Source organism: Synchiropus splendidus, chromosome 8 (genome assembly GCF_027744825.2).
Source record: "Synchiropus splendidus isolate RoL2022-P1 chromosome 8, RoL_Sspl_1.0, whole genome shotgun sequence".
In the NCBI taxonomy this organism is placed as follows: Eukaryota; Metazoa; Chordata; class Actinopteri; order Syngnathiformes; family Callionymidae; genus Synchiropus; species Synchiropus splendidus.
The window spans coordinates 10,960,669-10,983,503 of record NC_071341.1 but is presented as its reverse complement, the minus strand read 5'-3'; the positions used below and the strand labels follow the sequence as shown (position 1 = coordinate 10,983,503).

At 42.6% G+C, this 22,835-nt stretch overlaps 1 protein-coding gene across 7 annotated transcripts in view; it reads left to right on the top strand.

The window, feature by feature from the left end:
- Positions 1–16,188, top strand: part of gria4a (glutamate receptor, ionotropic, AMPA 4a) — a 112,218-nt gene extending 96,030 nt beyond the window's left edge. The window contains exons 15-18 of one of the 7 annotated variants that reach the window (XM_053872280.1): positions 2,937–3,184; positions 8,064–8,178; positions 10,000–10,137; positions 12,595–16,188. In XM_053872280.1, the coding sequence (XP_053728255.1) occupies positions 2,937–3,184; positions 8,064–8,178; positions 10,000–10,137; positions 12,595–12,759 (666 nt within the window). In that variant the 3' untranslated portion in view covers positions 12,760–16,188. Of the gene's footprint in view, positions 1–2,936; positions 3,185–7,023; positions 10,248–12,594 lie in introns of those variants that run through there. The other 6 variants (XM_053872279.1, XM_053872282.1, XM_053872281.1 and 3 more) reach the window with 6 other exon arrangements.
- Positions 16,189–22,835: the final 6,647 nt, after the last annotated feature.

Here is a 22,835-nt window from a genome sequence, read left to right as displayed (position 1 = left end):
TGACTCGTCTGCCTGTTATTTTTATTCTTAAGTTCTTTCTCGACAAGTTTTGGCCCAAAACAGAGTTACAGGGGGCATCGCAGCTGTCCTCCTGGAGGTCTCAATCTCCATCAAACTTTGTCCAAGCTGTCCAACTCTCTTCAAACCATATGAGTCTGTCCTTCCTAACTTTGCCTCCACACATGAGCCGTCCCTTCCTGGTCACCCCACATGGAAACCCGAGCATCTTCAACTCGACTCCTCCTACTACTTCCTTGCTTTGCAAATGCATTCATTACATTTCAATAACACTTCTGGAAACTGAACAAACAGGAAAAAAGAGTTTCGCCAGAGCTTTATGGAACTTGCCATATGAGTGTGTCGCAGATCCGATTATAATTATGGCATCATGAAAATATGTAGCAGGACATATTTTTATTAACACCCGTGCCAGATGTTGCCTACTGGCAGACAGTTTGTCTCAGCAGTTCTAGGTAATAGTTCTGGCGACACATTGAAACCCTTCAAATTCTCTGGCTGTTCTCTCCCGCCAGTGCTTTAATCTATGAATGGATTCTTTTAACGTGCAACGCTTTCAATTACCAGACCACCTGGTGACTTTATATTCGGCTCACAAATGTCAAACAGGCAAAAATGACTTTACACACGCAGACGGGCACAGAGAGACAGCAAGTTGAGGTCGACCAACAACCCGTATATAGTAATATATATATATATATAGCTGCAGATTAATGGGCAATTTTTGAATTTTGCATGAATGCGGAAATGGACAGAACGTTTTGTCCATGCTCTGTGTTAATTTTGTCCATATTTCAGCACGTTTCCACACAACTCCACGGACCAAATGGAGCAGTACCACCGCAAACCATGTGGGCAGTGTTGCTGTTACTACCTGATATGTAGCTCTAATGAGACACGAAGAAGATAAAACAATGTTGCAAATTTTCCATCCTTCCGTCGCGATGTATCTAATGGCCTCACTGACCACCGTTTCTGTCTCGTCTTTTGTGCAAGAGACACATTGTCAACCACAGTCGCCATGTTGTTTGGAGAGTTGTTTTTTGGAGTTTGTCGTTGTCATAAACTTTTGACTTTGGGCTGCTTCCCCTTGATGGATATATTGGTGAACAGCAGTACCAATGCAAAGAATGCATGGAACTATGGGATCAGTTCAGATCAGACGGTCGCAACGTTTGAAATGGACGGGTACAATTTTGTACATATGGAGAGCATAAATGGGCAGATTCAACCTCATCTTCCTGCCAGTAGCTCTTTTTTTTTAATCCCCGCAGATCTCATTCATGTTACAAAAATCTTATTTGTCTTCAAATGTAGTTGATCAGTTTACACTGTTCAACAATCAAATGTGTAGGGTCTTGAGCAGGGGTCTCAAACTCATGGCCCAGCGGCCATTTGCGGCCCGTAGGATACAGTTCTGCGGCCCACCACTAGGTGGCCACGTACCATCCTGGCACCATCAGTGTGGTGTTTGAAGCCGACTTGGTGTCCCATATCTGGTGACTTGCCTCTCGTGGCCCTCCGGCTAATGGAGTTTGAGACCCCAGGCCTAGAGGAAGGACAACCCTCTGCATTAGCACACTTGAGCTTTGCGTGATTACTGCTCATGAAGTCTCGTACAGTTATATGATGTGGGCTCTTCTGCTGGAACAGGTGGTCATATTAATGAACAACCTGGTCACACTTCTGCCAGTAAAGTCTCACTCTCATTAAAAGCAAGAGAGACACCCGTCGTGCCAAGGAGGAGGCTGTTATTTATAGCTACTTTTGAAATCTCATTATTCCTGCCATTACATGTCTGTACACCCAAGAGGAGTTTGAGGAGGCGCCACCTTATATGCATATATTAAACCTCAGTTTAGGATCGATTTAATGAAGAGACAGCCACATAAAGTTATGGCCATCATTAGTGCTTTTTTTTAATTTCTTCTCCTTTGAGAAGCTGAGGGAAGGGAATCTGGGCGAATTTTAACAAGTTAATGAAATGTAAAATGGCAGTCAGACACTTAAGAATGCGTGCGACCTGGCCTTGAACATTTAATCCATATAAATATCCTTCTCCATGTTCTGCAGTTGTCATCTAAATATTTACATGGAGCAGCCCAGGCCATCGTCCTGTATTTATACCTGTATAGCTATACCTGAGGGGACCAATTCGTGGAAACACTCCTTGTAGGGACCTTTTGCTATTTGTGGGGACCTTTTGCTGGATCTCACAAGGCTAAGCCTCAATTTGAGGATTAAAACTTCAAAATAACTGGGTCATTATGACTGAATTTAACTTTGGTTTAGGTCTTGGTTAAGGTTATTTGGGTTTGACCCTTTAAAGATTTTCTTAAATATAATGGCATTTTATTTTATTTTATTTTATTTTATTAAATGAATTCAATTGTATTGTTTTTCACCACTAATTATTTTAATTTATTTGATTTAAATTTATATAAATCTGTATGTATTTATGTCATGTGATGTATTTATGTCATTGTTTTATGAGTTCATGACCCCTCAGGACAGTGTGCCAAATGTGTAGTGGGACACGTAGTTGGCCATCTCAGCTGAAAACCTTCATGTACTGGCCTCAGTGGGAAACGTGAAATATATTAAGCTGAGCTGGCGTGTGTATCTGAAGGGTTCCAAAGAGCAGGTTGTGTCTCCTATATTTTTAGGTGCCATTCGACTGCTTCCTAGTTTTAAGATGCATGAGAGAAGCGACACATTTTTATAATTGTGGGATTTTTCTCATTGCTTTGCACTACTTCTATCAGATTGCTCACTTGTTTTATGTTTTTGAGTATGAATCGTTCTACCTTGTCCTCCCAGTGGATCATAAAACATGTCAGAAGAGCTGCCACTGCATGAATAAGACATGGCTTCCCTCCTGATTAACTTTCCCTCCCTCTCCCCTCCCTCTACCACAGAGGTCCAAAATAGCTGTATATGAGAAGATGTGGTCTTATATGAAGTCTGCCGAACCCACCGTCTTCACGAAAACCACGGCAGAGGGTGTGGCCAGGGTCCGCAAGTCTAAGGGGAAGTACGCCTTCCTGCTGGAGTCCACCATGAACGAGTACACGGAGCAGCGCAAGCCGTGCGACACCATGAAAGTCGGCGGGAACCTGGACTCCAAAGGATATGGAATTGCCACACCGAAAGGCTCACAGTTAAGGTGGGTGGAATAGTGTAACAATAGGAAGCAGTAGCAGTGATGATACTGTACTATTGCTGCGATATTCCACCTTCCCTGCTGTGCCTTTTACAATACTGTCCTATAAACCTCTCACTGCTGTGAGGCGAAACCGCCCGCATCACCAAAGCACGATCGGATGAAACATTAGCTGTGTATCTTCACCGTGAATCGACAAAACAGTAAATATGGCCCGCAACAGTTTTCAGCCAACAGCAGTGACAGGAGTGATACATTAAGTGTTTGGTTCATATGTGTGTGTTGCATCGTCCTTCCCTTTGTCTGTTCTCTTGGCTGCTTCTCTCACTTTATGTTGCAATAATTCTCTCACCCTGAGCTCAAGTGCACTGTCGAGATTTCAAGCTGTCATGAGAAACATCTCATCTCCAAACTATTGAAAAAATAGGGACCGTATTTGTCGATAAAAATGAAGACCTGAGTTAACCATGACATCTGCCTTCACTGTTAAGCTTGCAACATTCGTATCATGAGTGGGATGGACTCAGGTTTTAGTCCATGGCCACTAGGTGGCACTGCTCTATAGTCGTTGGCTTGGAATGATAATTTCAAAAAATACATTAAACAAAGAGTGCCATCTTCTGTGCTGTGAAAGCAACTACACTGTTTCATGAAACCTCACCCCACCACTAGATGGCAACAATGTTGAGTACTTCAGGGGCGGATTCAGTCGGACTGTTTGAAGAGACCAAAACGGAAAACACACTGCCTTAAACAAAGAATCTGTCAATAGTGCTGAGGTTATGAAACAGTGGACACATTTTCACTCTCTGCTCTCAGTGATTATGTGATGAACTATTTTATTTTAATCTTCCATAGTTTTTATTCCGAGAACTACTGCGCTCTGAAAACTTTCGCTCTGTCGGCCATGTTTCAGTGTAATCCCCACCGACAATAATCAATTTGGATTCAGGGCAGCGACTTGTTTTTCAGACTGTCTGGAATGTTCAGGACTCCCTTATTGCGTGATATTAAAAGAAGGGGTTATGCATCACAAACACACGGACACAGAGAGCTTTATACAGTTTGGTGCGAGAGAAAAGTGGTTTGCACCTAAATGTACTGTATAAAGTACGTAACAGACAGGAAGGTTTTAAGGACATGGTTTAATAGTGGTGGAAATTAAAGTGCGAACTATGTGGCATAAAATGTGTTTTAATAAAGCTCACAGTGACCCACTATTTTGAATAAAATGTAAATATCCTAATAGCCATAAAAGTGTATTTTATAGTTACAAACCTTTTGGATAAGACTCAAAATTTAGGGATGTTCATTGCTTCTTGTATTCAACGACTGCGAGAAGGAACTGTTCGCTCACTGGTTGATGACCCATGAATTAGTCAGATTCATAACTCCATTCCAAATAGGCTGCACCCAAATCTAAGACGTGCGTTACACAATGTGGATGTCAGTCAACTTAATTGCAGTTTCTGAAATCTCGCAGTCTGTCTCAGGCTTCAGGCCGTGTACCATTCCCCTCTCCTTTGTCCCTGTCAAGTCTTCCGTCTCTGGTTCTGGCTTCTTTTTTTTTCCTGTTGCCGCTTCACTCATTGTGTTTTGCGCAGGGCCACCGAGCAGGTAACTCCGTCCATCTGCTGTTCGTCCCGTGTCTCTGTGTTCCTGTCCACCCTCATGTTGTTGTGATGATGATGATGATGATGATGATGATGATGGTGCTTGTTATCTGACATGAGGAGAGGCAGCATCTAAGACTGACACCAGCATGTCCTGAAGCCACTGGGGGAATTTATAGATGGAATGACGACTGAGGGGCTTGATTCATGGGGGACCAGAAATAAGTTACCAGAAAAGAAATATCCAGAAGCTGCTATGAATGAAATGACCTGACTAAAATCCTTGAAACAGCTTAAGTCTGTCCATCCAAACAATGAGTGAATAGTGTGAAACAGCACCTTGTCAAAGCCAATATTTGTGACCCAAAGCAACTTAAAGCTCTGCCCTATAACTTCCCCCTGTCAATGGTGCAAAAGTGCCGTGAGCCCCGGTCACTATAGAACCTCTCCACCACTTTGCACAAACAGGGTTTTCTGTTTATGAGGGAAAAGCGACAGACAGCGAGGGGATAGCCCCTTTCTCTCAGCTCCCCCCCCCAAAGACACTCATTTATGGGACCATCCACGGTTGTCTCTGGCTTCTCTCGATCTGCAGGAACCTGATCCGTGATGAAGACATGAGGTTGTTAGTGAGGCTGCCTCTTCTCCTCCTGCTGATGACTTGATATAATGATATTTTTGAGTCTCAAAAATGACTGTGTGATCCATCACTGTTCACAGAGAACCTTGGTTTGAAATGTTTCCTCCGTTCATCTCAATGTGTCATGGCTCCCGGAGAACACTGTCTCATTCTGAATCTCTTGACTTTTCCTGCCATGATCTTCGGTAAACAGGATTTAGCCTCAATGATATTAATGGCTCCAACTATATAGCTACACTTCGGAACATTATTCACAGGTTTAATCGAGTTAATTGGATAATTTGTGATTAATTAATCTCATTTAATCGCAGTTTAATGGTAGAAGAAGGTAGAAGAAGAAGACACATTTTTCAATTTGAATGAATTTGGTATATGACTGAATCAAATGATGGACAGTTAAACAACAAACTATTGTTTATTTTGCATCAGTTTGACAATAGTACAATAAATCACGATGCTGTCTATATTCAAGTTTTTATATCACCTTATTTAAACTAAAGCTCTTTTAATGTCTTGAAAATATTTGTATAAGAATTTCAATTTTATAAGAATTTCAAGTCCATTCAGAGTAGTGGAAACCCTGGCCATTGTGTAGTGAAAAACCTCCCTGAACAAAAGCAAACAGATGCTTTTGTTTGCTTTTGTTCAGGGATTCCTCCATGTTTGTTGTTGTTGTTATCATCCTAGCTGCCACATGTCTTGTGCATCAGTGTGATCAGTGGAATTAAATTAAATTAAATTAGATTAATTTTTTTGTTAGTCCCAAGTTTATATTTCTGTATGAAACAACTGAAGCTAAGAACTAGCTTCACAGTCATTTTAGCATTTCTTGGGCACCACTTTAACCCCAAAAATGGAGTGCACCCACTTGCTCTGTTGCCCAGAGATAAGATCAGTTTGTACACAGGAAAAGGAAGGCAAACTAACAAGCAGAAACAGCAGCGATGACCTTTCGTTGAATGTCTGATCACTGATCTTGCTCACAGAAGAGCGTGGAACTTAGAAAAAGCTGCACATGTTCATGGCACTAGTGCAGTATTATGCTAACTTTTTTTTCCCAGTTTAAGGACATGCAATGAAGCAGGTGCTTCCGATAAGCTTTTGAGAATCCCGTAGAAATCACTTCCAAAGATACCGATCTGAAGAAACATGCAGACAATGTTATTTTCCATTCAGGCGCCTCTGTGAAATGTGTTTGGAGGTCAGCCTTGAAGGGCTGCGAGCCTGGAAACAGGCGAGCGGGAAGGCAGGGGAGAGGCGCAGCAGGAGGTGACAAGAGCACCATCCGCAGGCGGACAGAGCTCATTATCAGACTGTCCGGGAGCTACGTGGCACTTCCTTGGGTCTGCTGTGTTAATTCAGCATCTTTTTTTTTAGTATCAAAATATTTGAGTTGGAAAAGTCACAGCGAAAGAATGAACGAGAGTGTTGTCCAGGGCGCGTCCCGCCACATGAACCTTGACATGCCCTCACACCGTCCCCGCCCCTCACCGTCCTCCTGTGCCTGTGCTCCATCTTGTCCGTCCCTTCATCCTTTGCTCTGACCAAACGATCTTATCTGCTCCCCTCCCTTTTTTTTCGATTCTAAGAAACGCGGTCAACCTGGCCGTGCTAAAGCTCAACGAGCAGGGCCTGTTGGACAAATTGAAAAACAAGTGGTGGTATGACAAAGGAGAATGTGGCAGCGGGGGAGGGGATTCCAAGGTTAGCCCTCTCTGTCTGCCCACCCCGCCGCTAGAGGACGACGGCCACACCGACTGGCCAGCCGGTGATGACTGTCGCCCTGACTGAGTAATGCCTGCATCTGCCCCGGCCGCTTAGCAGAGGACTCTGGGAGGGCAAAGGTCAACGCTAAAAGCCGCTTTGTTTCCCTTCAATTGCCTTCATCTTTCAATGTGAAGCTTAGCCGGGATATCGACTGTAGCTACTGCATACTGTGAACGCAGACGTATCTGCACCCTGCTGGCAGCTATTGGTACCGCACCCCAAAAAAAAGAGTTGGAAAAAGGAGAGACGTCAACCGACACTTATCACTCCCACCTCTGAGAGTCTGTTGCTCACGTACACGACCGGTTTGAAAGCATTTCCCTGAAAGAAAAAAAGGAGACGACCCAGGAGGAACGGGAGCTCTCAGATTCTTTCATGCTCAGGGTGAACTGGCAGCGCATGGGATGAATAATTAATGTGGGCCGGATGAAAATGCACGACGGTGAAAATTGGAATGTTTAGTTTGCTGTAATGCATTCGTCTAAACTCTAACCTTAGTGATGGTGTTGACAAGAACTATTTTTAATGTGACACCATCAGTAATGAAACTGCTGTGCGGATGCCCAATGGGTTCACAGTATTCACCGCTGACTTGACCAAGCCGGGGCAGCATGTGCGCCTTACCTTACCTGACGTGACAAAGGTGGGTCCCACTCATATGTCTGTAGCTCGCAGTAGCTCCTCGCTCCCCCTCCAGCCCCTCGACAACGAGCGCACACACATGTACTCAGTGGGATCCACGCTCGGTCGCTCCCATGTACACTTCAAATGTGACTGAGCTGTTCAATGCAAATGTGAAGTACTCTAATAACATAAAATAACATGTCATATGATGTTATTTATGTTATTTTTACACGCAAAGAACCCCGGTAAACCTTGCGGTTTTGAAACTGAGCGAAGCGGGCGTCTTAGACAAACTGAAAAACAAATGGTGGTATGACAAGGGCGAGTGTGGACCGAAGGACTCTGGAAGTAAGGTCAGTCCCACGCTGCAGCGGCCCACAGAACGCTCTCATCCTGAATACGCTCCAGATTACTGCAACTACTGTCCTAGCTATTCTGCACACAGGCAAATTCGTCCAGTTTTGGATGTGCTCCACTTGGATCCTTTGGCTTCTCGGTGGACCACATTTAACTCCAATCCAATATTTGAAGTTCAGTTTCTGTAGCAATCTGTGGCAAAACCATTTCCCATGCAATGAACATCAGAATCCATTGGTTACTGTCATGATTTCTTGTTTAGCCGAGAGCCGTGTGATCGGAACATTTCGCAGCAGCTGCTATTGATTTGGCTCCTAGAATCAACACCTTGTTCGTCTCTGGCAAACGTTTGGTGGCCTTTATCGCCGCCACTGTAGCTAGCAGAAACAACAAGGCTCCAGTTTTAGTGTATGCATCTGCCTATTCATGAGGTTAGCATGTCAAACAAGAGGCTGCATGCATCAGTTCAGATTTGTTGTTGCAAATAATGTCATTTAGTGTTTCGTGTTTTCCCACATGATACAGAACTCACTCTGTTACGACAGAATTCTTCACTTCACAACACGAAAAGTTGTTGTAGGACAACAAATAAATAATAACAATAATTATGGGTGGGATTCGATTAAAAAAAGAATATAGTTAATTAGAGAATTTGTGAGGAATTAATCTCATTTAATCACAGTTTAATGCTATAAGAATATTTGCCACAAGATGCCACATTTTTCATTTTCACTGAATTTGGTATATTACTGAATCACATGATGGAGCCATACATACATTTAAAGAACAAACTATTGTTTATTTTGCATCAGTTTGACAACAGCACAATAAATCACGATGCTGGCTATATTCAAGTTTTTACATCACCTTCTTTAAACTACAGCTCTTTTCATGTCTTGAAAATATTTGTATTAGAATTTCAATTTTATAAGAATTTCACGTGACAAACATGCAAAAGGGAAACCACTTGACATGAACATGAACATAAATAATATTAGAATAATATTATAATCACACGATGAGACGTAGCCATGTTGAATTTATTAGCTTTTTAAAAGGAAATTCCTGAATAATTCTCAAATTATTATGCTAATTGATTTCAAACAGCTCCAGTTTATTTGCAAATGTTGAGCTGAGGCGTAGAGACTAACAGCATCGCTGGTTTGATGGTGAACAGTTGAGAGTAAAACTTTATTTAGGCCAACTGTCCTGTAAACACGATGATCCATTTCAGACTCCTCACTATTCACATGAGGCGACACCTTCATCTGTGTCTGCTCTTTGTCTCTCCATAAATGTAGCACATTAAAAGTGATGTCCTCACGGCTGCGTGTCTTTGGAATCACCAATTATATCTTGTTTTGTCAAGGAACTGGAGCCTTTAGACTAGAATGAGTAGCCGGTTTAAGCCTTGTGAGGTTGCTTGAGCAGTTCACCGTCTCATGGCGTGCTGTGTTATATTTAGTCTGTCACATGACGTGCTGTAGGAGTGTCGTAAACAGTAGCTGTGTTGGTAATTGTAGCTGTTTTCACTGTAATTATGCCAGTAGAAACAGAAAAGTTCTAATAATACTGATGATATTTATGTGAACTGTTTATACCAGATGCTGTCTCTCACTCTGTGTATCCTCTTGTCTGTCTGCTTTCTCTCCTCCTCCTCCTCCTCCCTCTATCTCCCACCATTCCATGACCAAACTGACTCATGTTTATTGTTCAAATGGTCACTATTTTTGGTTCATTGTCTCTCTGTTTTCTTTTCATCCCAAAACGCACACAATTGTTTTACCATTTTTCCGAAACCCCCCCACCCTCCCTAGGACAAGTCATCCCAGGCCCTGAGCCTGTCCAACGTGGCCGGGGTCTTCTACATCCTGGTGGGCGGCCTGGGCCTCGCTATGCTGGTGGCCCTGGTCGAATTCTGCTACAAGTCCAGGGCCGAGGCCAAGCGCATGAAGGTGGACCTTAGCCCCCCCCACTGCCCCAGCCCCTCCCCCAGCACCCAGAATCTAGCCACTTATAGGGAGGGGTACAACGTGTACGGCTCCGAGGGGGTCAAGATATAGGGGTAGGACTTAGACGCTCCCATGTAGGTGGGGTGATGATGGTGTTGGTCGTGGTGCTGTAGATTCGTGTATTGTGGATGCTGGGCTGTCCTCGCAGCCTGATGCTAACATGTTGTTCTTCATGTGGTCATGAGGGGGCAGTCAAGCATCGTGGAACCAACACAGCCTTCCATTTTTCACAAACCCATTGGGCTTTTTCATTTACATTCAATATGGCAGAGCATGGCTTTGGGAGGCTTCATGTTTGGTTCCCTCATCTTTGGCTGCCGATGATGATGATGATGATGATGATGATGACACTCATGGCTGACTTGAACAGGCACCTGCATTAGCTAATGAAAACATCAATGAGCAGCAATGCACAACTCCGCCAACCAGCCTGAATCGGTGCCACGGCACTCTGAAGGCGCCTTCCAAAAACTGAGACAATAAGCCAGTGAAACCAAAGCTTTGGTGACGGTGATGTTTTTACTGAAATCATTTTGAACTGAAAGCAAATGTTTGACAAATAGACTCATTAAATTCGCTTCCAGCTGCAAATTAAACAGTTGCCACTATTACCATCATTTAGTGTCTGAATATGACTAGGCAGACACGATGAGAGAGGTGGAAAACATTTGTCTCTCATGATCTGGAAGGTCCGCCTACCACTGTATAGTTGAACAAGCCTCAGAATAAAAGGCAAATCTGTGAATTCAAGTCGTGTACAGAGATCGAGGCGTGGAGTGGAGATGACTGTCAGGAGAGATCTGTGATAGAAGTGTGGCAGCAAGAGTGGAAGAGAAGCTCTGTAGGACAGTTGTGAGACTTGGCATTATGGCTGTTTCGGAGACAATCGCTCTGACTCAAAGACAGGAAGTTAGAGGCTCAGGTTGTCATTGGCGGAGACCAGAAAGGGCAAGATTAGAAACAGAATATCAGAAGGACTGCTCGTGGAGAAGTTTGGAGGCGAAGAGGAGAGTGCAGCCAGGGTGGAAACAAAGACCCATCTTAAAAAAAAGAAATGTGAATTTCCGTCCGGAGTTGTGCATCACTGCTAGGATCCCATGTCATGCTAAACATCTGGACAGCCATCTCAATGTTACGTTGAGCCGTGAATGACAAACACGCGTAACACGCTTTTCTTTTTCATCTCAATACAATAATCGATCTAATCTGATCTCAGAAGAAATTTTGGTGAATTTAATGCACAATCTAAAAGCTAACTTTCACAGTCGGTGGATTAGAGGTTTCACTGTCACCCAACACAAAAGGTGAGCAGCATTAAAGCAAGAGGGAATGAGGCTGGAGATGAACATGCCAGGGGGGAAAAAACGCTTAACAATCAAGAAAACGGTGTTCATTCAGCTTTAATGTATTCACAGCCATTGCACTATAAATGTCACTGCTTTTGGCAGAGTGGATCATAAAAGGCAGTTATGCTGTCTGTAAACTAAAATGCACCCGTGTTTGAATCCGTACCGACTCAGAGCAGTTTCGTGGGCGCCTCCCTCACTAGAACTCTGAGCCAAACACTCCTTTTATTTCCTCTCCCTGCAGTCTTCACGATCCAGTTCCTGCCCCTTTTTTGAAATTCTCAACCCCAAATGTCTGATAACGTCTGATAACTAATCCCCCAAAATGCATGACCACCTTTGCAAAACGCTGCTGTCAATGCTCCACATCCTCTTGTGTGTCTATTGCCTGGTCTTAACTTGTTGTTTTTCCCTGGTGAAGTGGAAGAGTGGTGCAGTCTCAGCATTCATAACTTAAAATTCTGTGAGCGTTCATTGAAATACATTTTCGAGCAGAGGGTGCCATCTAGTGGGCTGTGGAAATGATGACACTGTTTCATGAGCCTGATAGGCCCATCACTCAGTTTAACAGATCTTCAGTTGTTGCAGTGCATTATGGCACTTGTATTCCAAGCATTCTCCAGACATCGTGTATCAAAGACCATCAACAATCACGTCATGTGCCACACCTGGCCTGCTGGCCTTGAGTTTGACACCACTGGTTACAGGAGTCAATGATGGAGAAAACAACCTAAAAGCTAAATACAGCTAAACTAAAATTAGCAAAACATCTGACAGCCTGCTGACAAAAGTACAGCCTTATGAGTAAATGCAACGTGACACAGCAGACAGTCATGGAGCACATACAACACACCACACGTTTGTCACAACCGAACTCATTTGTACCCACACGAATGTGTAATTGCAACGTTCTTCTCCTCAAGTGACTGTGTGCATGCCGGTCTAGAGACGTGTGCATGTGTGGTTGTGTTTCTGGTGAAAGTAACTGTGTGTTTTGCCGTTGAAAAGACTTTGCCACCTCCTACCTGACTCTCATGTCTCTTGCTCTTCGCAGCTGTCTTTCTCCGAAGCCATGCGCAACAAGGCCCGTCTCTCCATCACAGGAAGTGTCGGGGAAAATGGCCGCGTCCTGACGCCAGACTGCCCCAAAGCCGTGCATGCTGGACACGCCCACTTCCGACACCCCGGCCTTGCAGTGGTCTCCTCCGGACTGCCCTGAAAACCAAAAACACCTGCCGTGCCTTAATAAAACACCGACATGCAGATTTGGACTCAACATGTGCTTCAAATGCAACATATTTAAAATCCACATACAGCAAACCTGAACAAACACTTCACCATCTTCTGCTGCCAGTGACTTATTTTACAAAAGAAACACAAGAGAAGGACAGCGATCACATTTGCCTGCGACATTTTCTTTTTTATTAAAATGATTTGGACGACTCCTCCTGATGTGGACAAAGGGGCGGGAAAGACAGCACAGAAAAATGAAACCTGACCCGTGAAAGCTGAGGACGATGGAGGCAAACTTCCGTGAAATGAGAGACAAACGTTATCGTCCCTCTAGCGCTGTCTTCACGGGACAACATGGGCCGCTGAGCCTCACCTCTCGACAACGCCTTACTCAGACCATCATGTCCACTTGCCTGCACAGACTGAGTTCCAGGTAAAGTCACTCTTCAAAAGACCAGAAAACTGTTTGGACTTCGTGAACCTGCTACTTTGCCATGGACTGTTCAGACAGAATGAAAAGGCTTTCTTCAAATTTTTAAGTAGTCGGACACTATAGAACAAAAGTAACCTCCAAAACATGTGGCCGAATGAGCCACGGAATACACAGGGGTTTCTAAACCAAGACAAATATATGAACTAGTAATTCACTAAAGTCATCACAGAAGAATAAAAAAACAAAGCATTTTGTTTTATTTTTGCAACGTCGGGGTTTGATAATCGATAGAAAATCACACCTGGTTGGATCTCAAATGGACCCTAGCTGAGACTGCATCTAGAATAAAGACGCAATAATGGAGAGTAATAACTGCACCACTTCAGGTGCAACTGTAGTGGAATGAGTGCATCTAAATTGTACAATCGCTACAAACCGCAGAAGGCAGGATTATTCTGGGCTGATTCATGAGGATGTTGGTTAGTTCTTACTTATAAAATGCCAAAATAGGTGGAATAGAGTATTAGAAATGGGTCTGTCTCGGACTGAACTAATGAAACACCGTAGCTTGAAATAGTTATTAAACAAAAAGTCAATCATATCAGTGTCATTTAAGATTCAAAATCTATGTCTATTTCTTAGAAGAACTGGAGCAACCTATTGGCCCTCAGAAAAAAAGTATAGTTTTCTTCCACCACTCGTGCTGCAAGTCCCATTTGGCACTGCAACAGCTGACAAAATCCTGTGGCATGAAACGTGTTCATGTTGTTTCAGTGGATAATGGAAAAAGATCATGGGAAGGTCGGTGACTTCTACAAAACAAATCCAGTGAAATCATAAAATGCATTTGTACGGTGCTTTCTGTGGTGATGATTTTCCAGTCGCTCAACAAAGAATGTTATGGAAGTAATATGTGCAGGGAGATTAATCCGACCAGGCGCCGTCGTGAACATGAACTGATATGCACATGGATGTGAGAGGAACTGGAGAGGAGCTGCATGCAGGATTTCAATTAAACAATATACCTGTCACGGCCTGAAATGAATGTTCAAGCAAATGTTGAACACAGTTCCCCACTGTCTTCTCCACATGCATTTGACAGGACTCTCCATTAATAGTACAATAGTAGGAGTAGATTTAATGACAAGTCGACCGTCTTTAGAGACTTTTTTTCTGATTTAAAAAGAAACTTTTGTCAGGAAATCACAATTTAAACTACTCCTACTACTGAAGGCTTGTGGGGCAACTGTTTATTCTGTTGTTTGAGTTAGCTTTTATGAATTGGCATGTATTAAAACAGCATCCCCTATGAATTTTATTTATTTATTTTTAACCCAATGTCCGCTCTTGTAGTTGTTTGCACAGATGAGCATTTTAAGTACTCAGTCCGGGTCTCTGGGTAAAGAGGCTGTGACTTAAGGAGCTCTCCACCTTCCACAGTCCATCACCGAGAACGTGTGAGAACAGTCTGGACTGTGAAGTCCAACACAAGTTATTTGGTCTACTTCAATTGTTGCAGTGCACTATGGGACTTGCCTTAAGTTTAGTCATAGAGTTTGATGCCTGTTCAGTGAGCTGATTTAAAGTCATGGTATCCTTGGATTTGGAACAGCTCTCAGGGACTTAACAGAGGATCTATCCTGGCAGAGGGGCAACAGTTCGGAGCTCAGGAACTAAGAAAATCTTTCAATTTTATTGTTGCAATTTGACAATACAGTAAATCCGAAGCCACATTAAGTCGGAACTTAAATCCCAGTGTTAGGAGAGTGAGAAAGGGGATTAAATCTAACAGAAAAATATAGAATATTTTATTTCAACCATGGTGAAAAATCACACCGTGTTCTTTGAAATTAGAAAATATTTTGAGGCAAGATGAAGTTATTATCTGTCGGGCAGTCACAAGTGTCCAATAATTCATGCTGAAAGTCTTTGGTCGAGATGATCCCGTGCTTCAAACCTCAGTAAACACACAAAGTTTAGGAGACATTTGAGATCACTTCCAGGCCAGATCTGCCATCAGCTTGCTTTTTAAAACTGTTGTAAATATCCGAGTAGCAGAACAGAACTCACTTTTTGAAAAAAGAAAAGAAAAAAAATCATGTTAGATAATAATTCATTGCAATAATGAATACAAAAGAAAAATGCCACTAGTTGTAATTACGATAATTTTTATATGAATCTACATATTATATACAAAACAAATGAATATATATCTCTAGTCTATAGGGAGCTATAGGAAACATTGATCACTGATTGTCAGAGGCCATGGCATATGTTTTTACGTTCAAATGTCGTTGGGTTTTGGGTTTTTTTTTATGACTGAGAATATGCCACTGTCTTTGTGCGTTCAACTCAACAGTGAATGTCCACGGTGAAATCTCACGCACACACACAGGGTCAGCTCGTGTGAGGTTCTGTTCAGACTCCTCCTCATCGTCCACTTGTGTTTTTGCCCACTGATCTCTCGTGGTGGGGCCAGTAGAGGGACCCCTGAAGCATGCAGTTCCTGTGTTCACCAGCAGGAGCAACATAGACGCGCCTCTGTGGAGGATGAAGCACTGTGACACCTCTACTGTAGAGACGTTTCTGTTCTTGTGTCCATTGCCTCAGAGATTTATGTTGTCACTCATCTCAGCAGATGTATATTAGCCACCATCATTCGAACAGCAGGAGCCATCTCTGACCCCGTGTTATGATGTATATGAACTGTTTCGCAACCTCTTCTGAAGCCGGCGCGTCGACAGGTTGACGCCGGAGAAAAGAAATAGCAAATGAGAACAATATTTTTTATGGATTTATATCAAGAAACTAGATGTGGTAATGGATTACATCACAATACTGTACGATAGTTTATGTGCGTGCAGGCTCCTCTGACACACTTTTTTTTTTCTCCGTTTTTTTTCCGTCTCCAACTGAATCAAATTGTTCATTCTGTTTGGAAGTTGCAGTGTCAATTCATACGGCAGAGTGCAATGAAATAAAAGCCCCTTGTCTCTATCCCGCTCCTCCCTTTGCTCTTGGTTTGTTGGATGATTTTTGTCCATGTCCTGTTTGTTATTGCCTTGCAATTTGAAAACAAAGAAGAAAAGCTCAATGAAATCTAGGTACTTGTTTCTTGTGGGTTTCCTCTGGGTGCTTCAGTTTCCTTCAATGATCCAGCAAAGAATAACTGGTGACTCAACTGTGTGTGTGTGTATGACACCCGACCATGGTGTCCCTCTCACCCACTTGAAAAGAGTAATCTGGGATTCTTCCCCATGTTTCCTAAAAGCTCATCTTAGGAAACAAACCAATAAAAAACATACTTGAGGTTGTGTGTTCCAGAAAGGCAAACCTGTTTTCTCAGGCTGAAAAAAACACCCATGCCTTTTCCACTGAGGTCAGGTCATGGAGGCATCAGCTGGAGCAAGTAGCCACCCTGCGGAGAAAACTCATTTCAGTCGCTTGCATCCTGTTCTCGCGGTCACTCTCACCCAAAGCGAAAGTATAAAGCAGCTTTTAAAAGAAAACATACAAAGCGCGTCATCAAGACGCAGTGGTTTGTGTGGGAAAAAGTATTCTGGCCCAGTTTGCAGTAAATATTTCGTGCCTAGACACTGCTTTGGCAATGATGCTTGTGATGGGCTCATGAGGCTTGATGAAACAGTGTCCTGATTCTCCGAGGCCTGTAGATAGCGCTCTTCTCAGTCATCATGAAACTATTTAAATGAAGCCCTTACATCATTTTTAAAGTGAGAGCGCCACCATCTGAGCTTTGACACACCTTTATTTCCTATTCCATGAGCGTTTGAAGTGAGAGTGAGTTTTTATGACCATAGAAAAATGTGGCCAAATCCCTTAAGCATGTGAAAATTATCATATGCTTTTCAAAATATCACTATAAAATCGCTCCAAGTTTCTTATCTTTACATACACGTACAGCTTGGCTTCTAAATATACATTTAATGTTTATGATGTCACAAATTGTGGAGCAAACAGTGCCATCTAGTGGGCTCTGAAAATGTGGACACTGTTTCATGAAGCTTCATTAGTCCATCACTAGTTGTTGCATTTCAACACACAAGTTTAGTGTCTAAAAACATGGAAGATGAAAGGTGGTCCCCTTCATGTGTGGAGAAATCAATACTACTCTCACAGCTCTTCTGAGGAAGTAGTGTGTAGCCTGTTTTTCTCAATTGGAAACCTCTGTAATCTGGCCTCACTGCTGCCAGCCTTGCTGTAGGCGATGATGTCATCAGGCGCAAAACTTCACCCGTCCTTTCTGAACAATTGAATAATTTAATAAACAAGAGGCACATACCCTTAAATCATTCCATGAAAGACATGGTTCAATTGACACAATCCTCAGATTGCTGTTGAACAGTCTCATGTCAGCATGCACTGTCCAAGTGACACAACGTTGCCCCCATGTGGTGACTAACAGCGGCAACTACTTCAATATAACCAACCAACTTCTTTATCTTCACTACACACTTTGAAACAGACAGAAATATTCAGTTATTACCTGGTGTATGAAGCAAAGATATTAGGACTGTAACAGGACGCCACCACTCACTCAGTGTCAGACAGAATAAGGCATTTGAAATCTTGAATATGATTTCATATGTTCCATGTGTTTTGATCAACCTGGCCAACTTTGGGAAACGTCTTGGACTTAAAGCGCCATTTTTGTTTCATTTGATCAGAGATCAGACACTGCTTTCTAATACACTGTGTAACTGGTTGACAAAATGGTCTTTTTTTTCCCCTTCTAAATCCCAACTCTTCAGCTCAAAAACTATCTTCTTTAAAGCTGCCTCCTGCTGAGTCTTGCAATGGAAGTCACCAGGAAGACGTTAAAGTCTTAAACAGCTCATTAAAATGACACTGCTGCGTGTGTGTGAGCATGACAAAAGGATTCGCCTCTCTGGGGCCCGGCCGCTCAGAGCACAAGAATATTCAGGGAAGAAGGGAATTTTCCAGCGACACGTTCACATGGTTAAACCGCACATCTGTTAGTATAAAGAACACTGCCGATTAAACAGTGTTTCTTCCCGTTTTGTTCTTTTTTTCCAGTGCTTTTCCATCATGTTGTCTTAAACTTCTGTGGTCTTTTTTGAAGCCGAGGCTTCACTCATAGGTACTACTTATGTTTCCCCTGGCAGGTGGTTGATATGAGCCTGAACTGACTTCATGCTCTCAACTGTCCATTTGTTCAGTTGCACTGGTTCATTGTTGGATTCACTCGCTGGGGGAAACCTGGCTCGTTCAGCAGCGCTTCCACAGAAAGGTCTCAGCAGATTTCACATGGTGATCGGTGGGAACAGAGGGAATTATCTCGGTCGTCCTTGAGGTCAAAGTGACCATGTTTATCTCGTGTCATGAAGGTTGAGCCTTGGCCTGACAAGCAACATTTACTCCTGACCAAACCACATCCGGATCATCTCCTTCACCTCTGAGGATCAGGACACCGCAGCAATTCTGGCTCAAGTCATTCTGAAATATGGAAATCATCTTCATGTCAATGAGCTCCTTGTTCACCCACACAAAAGTTTGTTTTGTGGGTCTGACTTCTAGATTTTAAACCGCAAAAAAAGCCACATTTTTCAATTTGAATGAATTTGGTATTTTACTGAATCAAATGATGGACCCAAAAATGCATTTAAACAGCAAAATATTGTTTATTTTACATCAGTTTGACAAAGACAATAAATCACAATGCTGGCTATATTCAAGTTTTTATATCACCTTATTTAAACTAAAGCTCTTTTCATGTTTTGAAAATATTTGTATAAGAATTTCAATTTTATAAAAATTTCAAGTACATTCAGAGTAGTGGAAACCCTGGCCATTGTGTCGTGAAAAACATCCCTGAACAAAAGCAAACAGACTGCTTTTGTGCACGAGAGTTACGGACCACTGCGCTGCACTCCCGCTCCCGAGGACAATTTTCCTGCAGCTCCCAGCTGCACACCTCAGTGTTCTAGGAGTTTGAGAAGTTGTTTTTGAACGATGTTGTCCACCCAGACAGTGATCAGACCCTTTACTGCCCAGCATTTATCAGGTTTGTGTGGAGTCGCGCTGTACACGTAGTTTCCAGCGTCTAGCGCAGAGTCGCCTGAGGCTAAAAGCTCACCACCCACTGAGAGTCAAAGTGCAGGTCTCAAGGCCACAGATGTGTTCACATCTCGGACATCTGTGCCAAAAGAGCTTTGTCTGTAGACAGAACTAGCAGTGTGAAAGCGCTGTCACAAACGTTCTGTGTTTTAGATATATATATATATATATATATATATATATATATATATATATATATATATATATATATATATATATATATGTGTGTGTGTGTGTGTGTTTTTATGTATATATGTTTCAAGCACAACTTTGTAGTTTTCTACATTTAAACTGCCATAATTCTCACAACAAAAACTCGAATTGATGGAGGTCATTTTGCTTACATATGTGTCAGCCATGAAGAGAGCATCGCCTGAGGTCCCCCAATGGGAGCTCATTTACTCCAACAATCCCCACCTGCTTCATACTCCTGACCTTTAACATCAATTTCATCGCAGCAAGTTCTAAATCACACGACAGAAGTGGGACCAAAACACTGTCACTCACTGGCGGGATTGGATTCATCTGAGGATACAGTCCATCTATCATGTGACTGAGTGCAGTTTATACCTAACAGAAGGGATGAGGTTATGTGAATGAGCGTCCTCGTTTTTTAGAATTCACTAGGTTGCGCTATTGAGTAAAAATGAAGCGAGGCTTCATGACATTTTTTCAAAACCAAAGAGCCGAGCGGAGCAACCATGTAAGAAAAAATCAATGTCTTCGTTTGTATTTCCACATTTTTCTTTGACTAACTCAAAGTAAGCAATAGTTTTATTTATATCTTGATATTTGTAAAAGAAGCACAGACCTCTTGTATCCAGCTCAGGCACACAGGGGGTGAAACAAATCCTAAATCAGGATGATAATGAAATTACTGTCTGAAAGTAGATTAAATATGGTTGTTGATCACAAATGAAATCAAGAGTCATGAGTCAGTTCTATCGAAGGGTTGCCGGACCCATTTGTTTTGCAGAAGGTGGGGGCTGAGATCAAAAAGGTTAAGAACCCCTACTTTAGTGAATCTCACGGAGCCTCCTTCATCATAGATGCTTAGTTTATGACATCATAGAAGGGGATGGAGGTCTTTGTTTGGCCTCTTATTTCAGATCCAGGGAGTCAGTGGGAGAGAGGACATGTTGAAACAAAGGTTCTGAACTAAACTAAATAAATGATTTTATTAATAACAGAATTCTTTTCAATTATTCTGTCACTTTGTGCTCCAACAAACGCGTTGTTGGATCCGGTGTCTGCAGCTCTCAGAAGTGGTGGAGCGCGCCGATGTAGGCTCTGGGGATTTAGGCTCCAGAGAGCTGAAGGAGCATCGCAGGTCATGTTTCAGAGACTGAGCAGACCACAGAGATCGAGGTTAAGAGGGTGAATCTCCTGAGGTTTGTGGAGCCATGAGGAGATTGTCAGAGGGGGAGAGGTGTAATGGGCACATCCGAGGCAAGATTCAGGAGTTGGATCAGTGCAACTTAAAAGAAAAGAAAGGCCTTCGTGCATTGATTTTGCAGGTCAACTAAAGAACTAAGAGTGAGTTCATGGCAAATCTCAGCTGCCACTCTGTGCCTCTCTTCACTCCCCAGGGACGTCACACCTCTAATGCAGGATCACCACCTACAAGTATTTTCCATCTCTCCACCGCGTGTGGACTCTGACTGACCAGCACTTCCACGTGACAACAGGTCCTGGGCTTTTCCGTGGACCTGCTGATGTCGCCTCTCTCCATCAGCGACGCCCTCTGATCTCTTCATCTTCACCGCCTCCTTCATCTTTCCGTCTCCGAGCCCCTCACAAACATCTGTTCTGCGCTCATTCCTCCAGCTTTGGCTCCGTCCCATCCTTCAACAGCCGCTCCTAATTCACCTATTGCTTTTCTTCCATCTCACTTTTGCATCGCTCCCGCATCAGCTCTTTTCCTGCCGTGACCACGCTTCATTTTTCTCTCTCAGGTGATTCTCAGTGAGGACATTAGAGTGCACTGACACACACCGGCGTCCGCTCACTTCTGCTGACATGTGCAGCTTCAGGACTGATGAAAAGATCTTAAACCGATGCGTCTCTGCTCACACACTTAACTTTACAGCCGAAACAAACGGACCTCAGAAGTCCATTGTTGTGCTCTCTAAAAATCTGGCCACTTTTTTGGATTGACACACGAGAGTAGCATCATTCCTCACTTCCGTTGAGTCCAAATTGGGCTCTTTACATCTGCAGCTCCATACGTTGCTCCCACCCCCGACAAAGTTGTCTTTTTAAATCTCATAACACCGGGATGATGGTGAATGCCAGACATGCTTGAGAGATATTTGGTTTTGTATCCCCTCAGAACCGGCAGCTCAGAAAAATCAGCCGCACCAAGGGTAAAATCCTTGACCTATGGGCAGGGAGCTTTTAGTGTTTATTGCTTTCATCGATGAAACAATCTGGCAGCAGACCCGGGGCTGTGTTTCAGAGCAGCCGACTGTATTCCTGACAGCTTCCCACTCCTGGCCTGCAGACCTTACATTAAACTGCTTAAGCTTTCACTCTCTTTCATGTCAAGCGCTAGGAGACCACGCAAGACCGGATTTGAGTCTTCTGGTGTGATAGGTAAAAACTTTTTTCCATGAATTTTCCAGGTTAAACATTGACATTTAAGAGCTCTGTTTTATAGGGAAAAACAATCATGTCAAGCAGCAAAGGTCATTTTGAATTTTGAGTTTTATAATAATAATAATAATAGGAGGACGGAAGCAAAAGCACGAATTTATGTCCGGAAATCTTTTAGATTTAATACATCACTTTGTGAAGAAGCAATACAAATCAAAGAGCTAAATCGTAGATGGGAAAAAAAGGGGTAGCAAACATGAGAAGTGTTGGGAGTATAATTCAATGAAGTAAAAACAATTTTGTTGTAATATCTGCCACTGTCGATATAATGTGATGCTTTAATTGTCAAATAGGGGGACAGTGCTCGGTTATAAATGAAATATAGAATACATGCAGAGCGCCACTCTAAAATGAATTTTAAGTTGTAGAAAAAACGACTTATTTATTCCCATCTTGATGACAGATATTTCAATTCTTACGATGAAATTGGGAGGGAAAAAAAGCTTGTTCATTTATTGAGTATTTTATTTCTTGTGTAACTATAATAAATAATAGATAGAGATGATAGCGATCATACAAAAAGTGTTGGTAATTATTCAAGTTAATAGGTTAAATTTGATTTGTTTGATCCGATGTGGGATGTGAGGTAACGTCAACAGTCAACTGACCATTTTATCAGTACATTATTCTCATCCATTCACTGTAATAATTTTACAACCCCCGTTCCATTATAAGTTGTCTTGTCTTTCAGATTAAATGCTCAAAATAAGGCATTCCAAGTAAAGACCAGGATCATTCTCCCTTTTCATCATTCCTCTTGATATAACAAGTGAGAGGAAACAAAACAGTCCTTCCATTGAATCCTTTTCCAGAACACACTATACATTTTTTCAAGTTAAATCGGAATTTCTGACCCCAACTCTAACTGTATTATACAA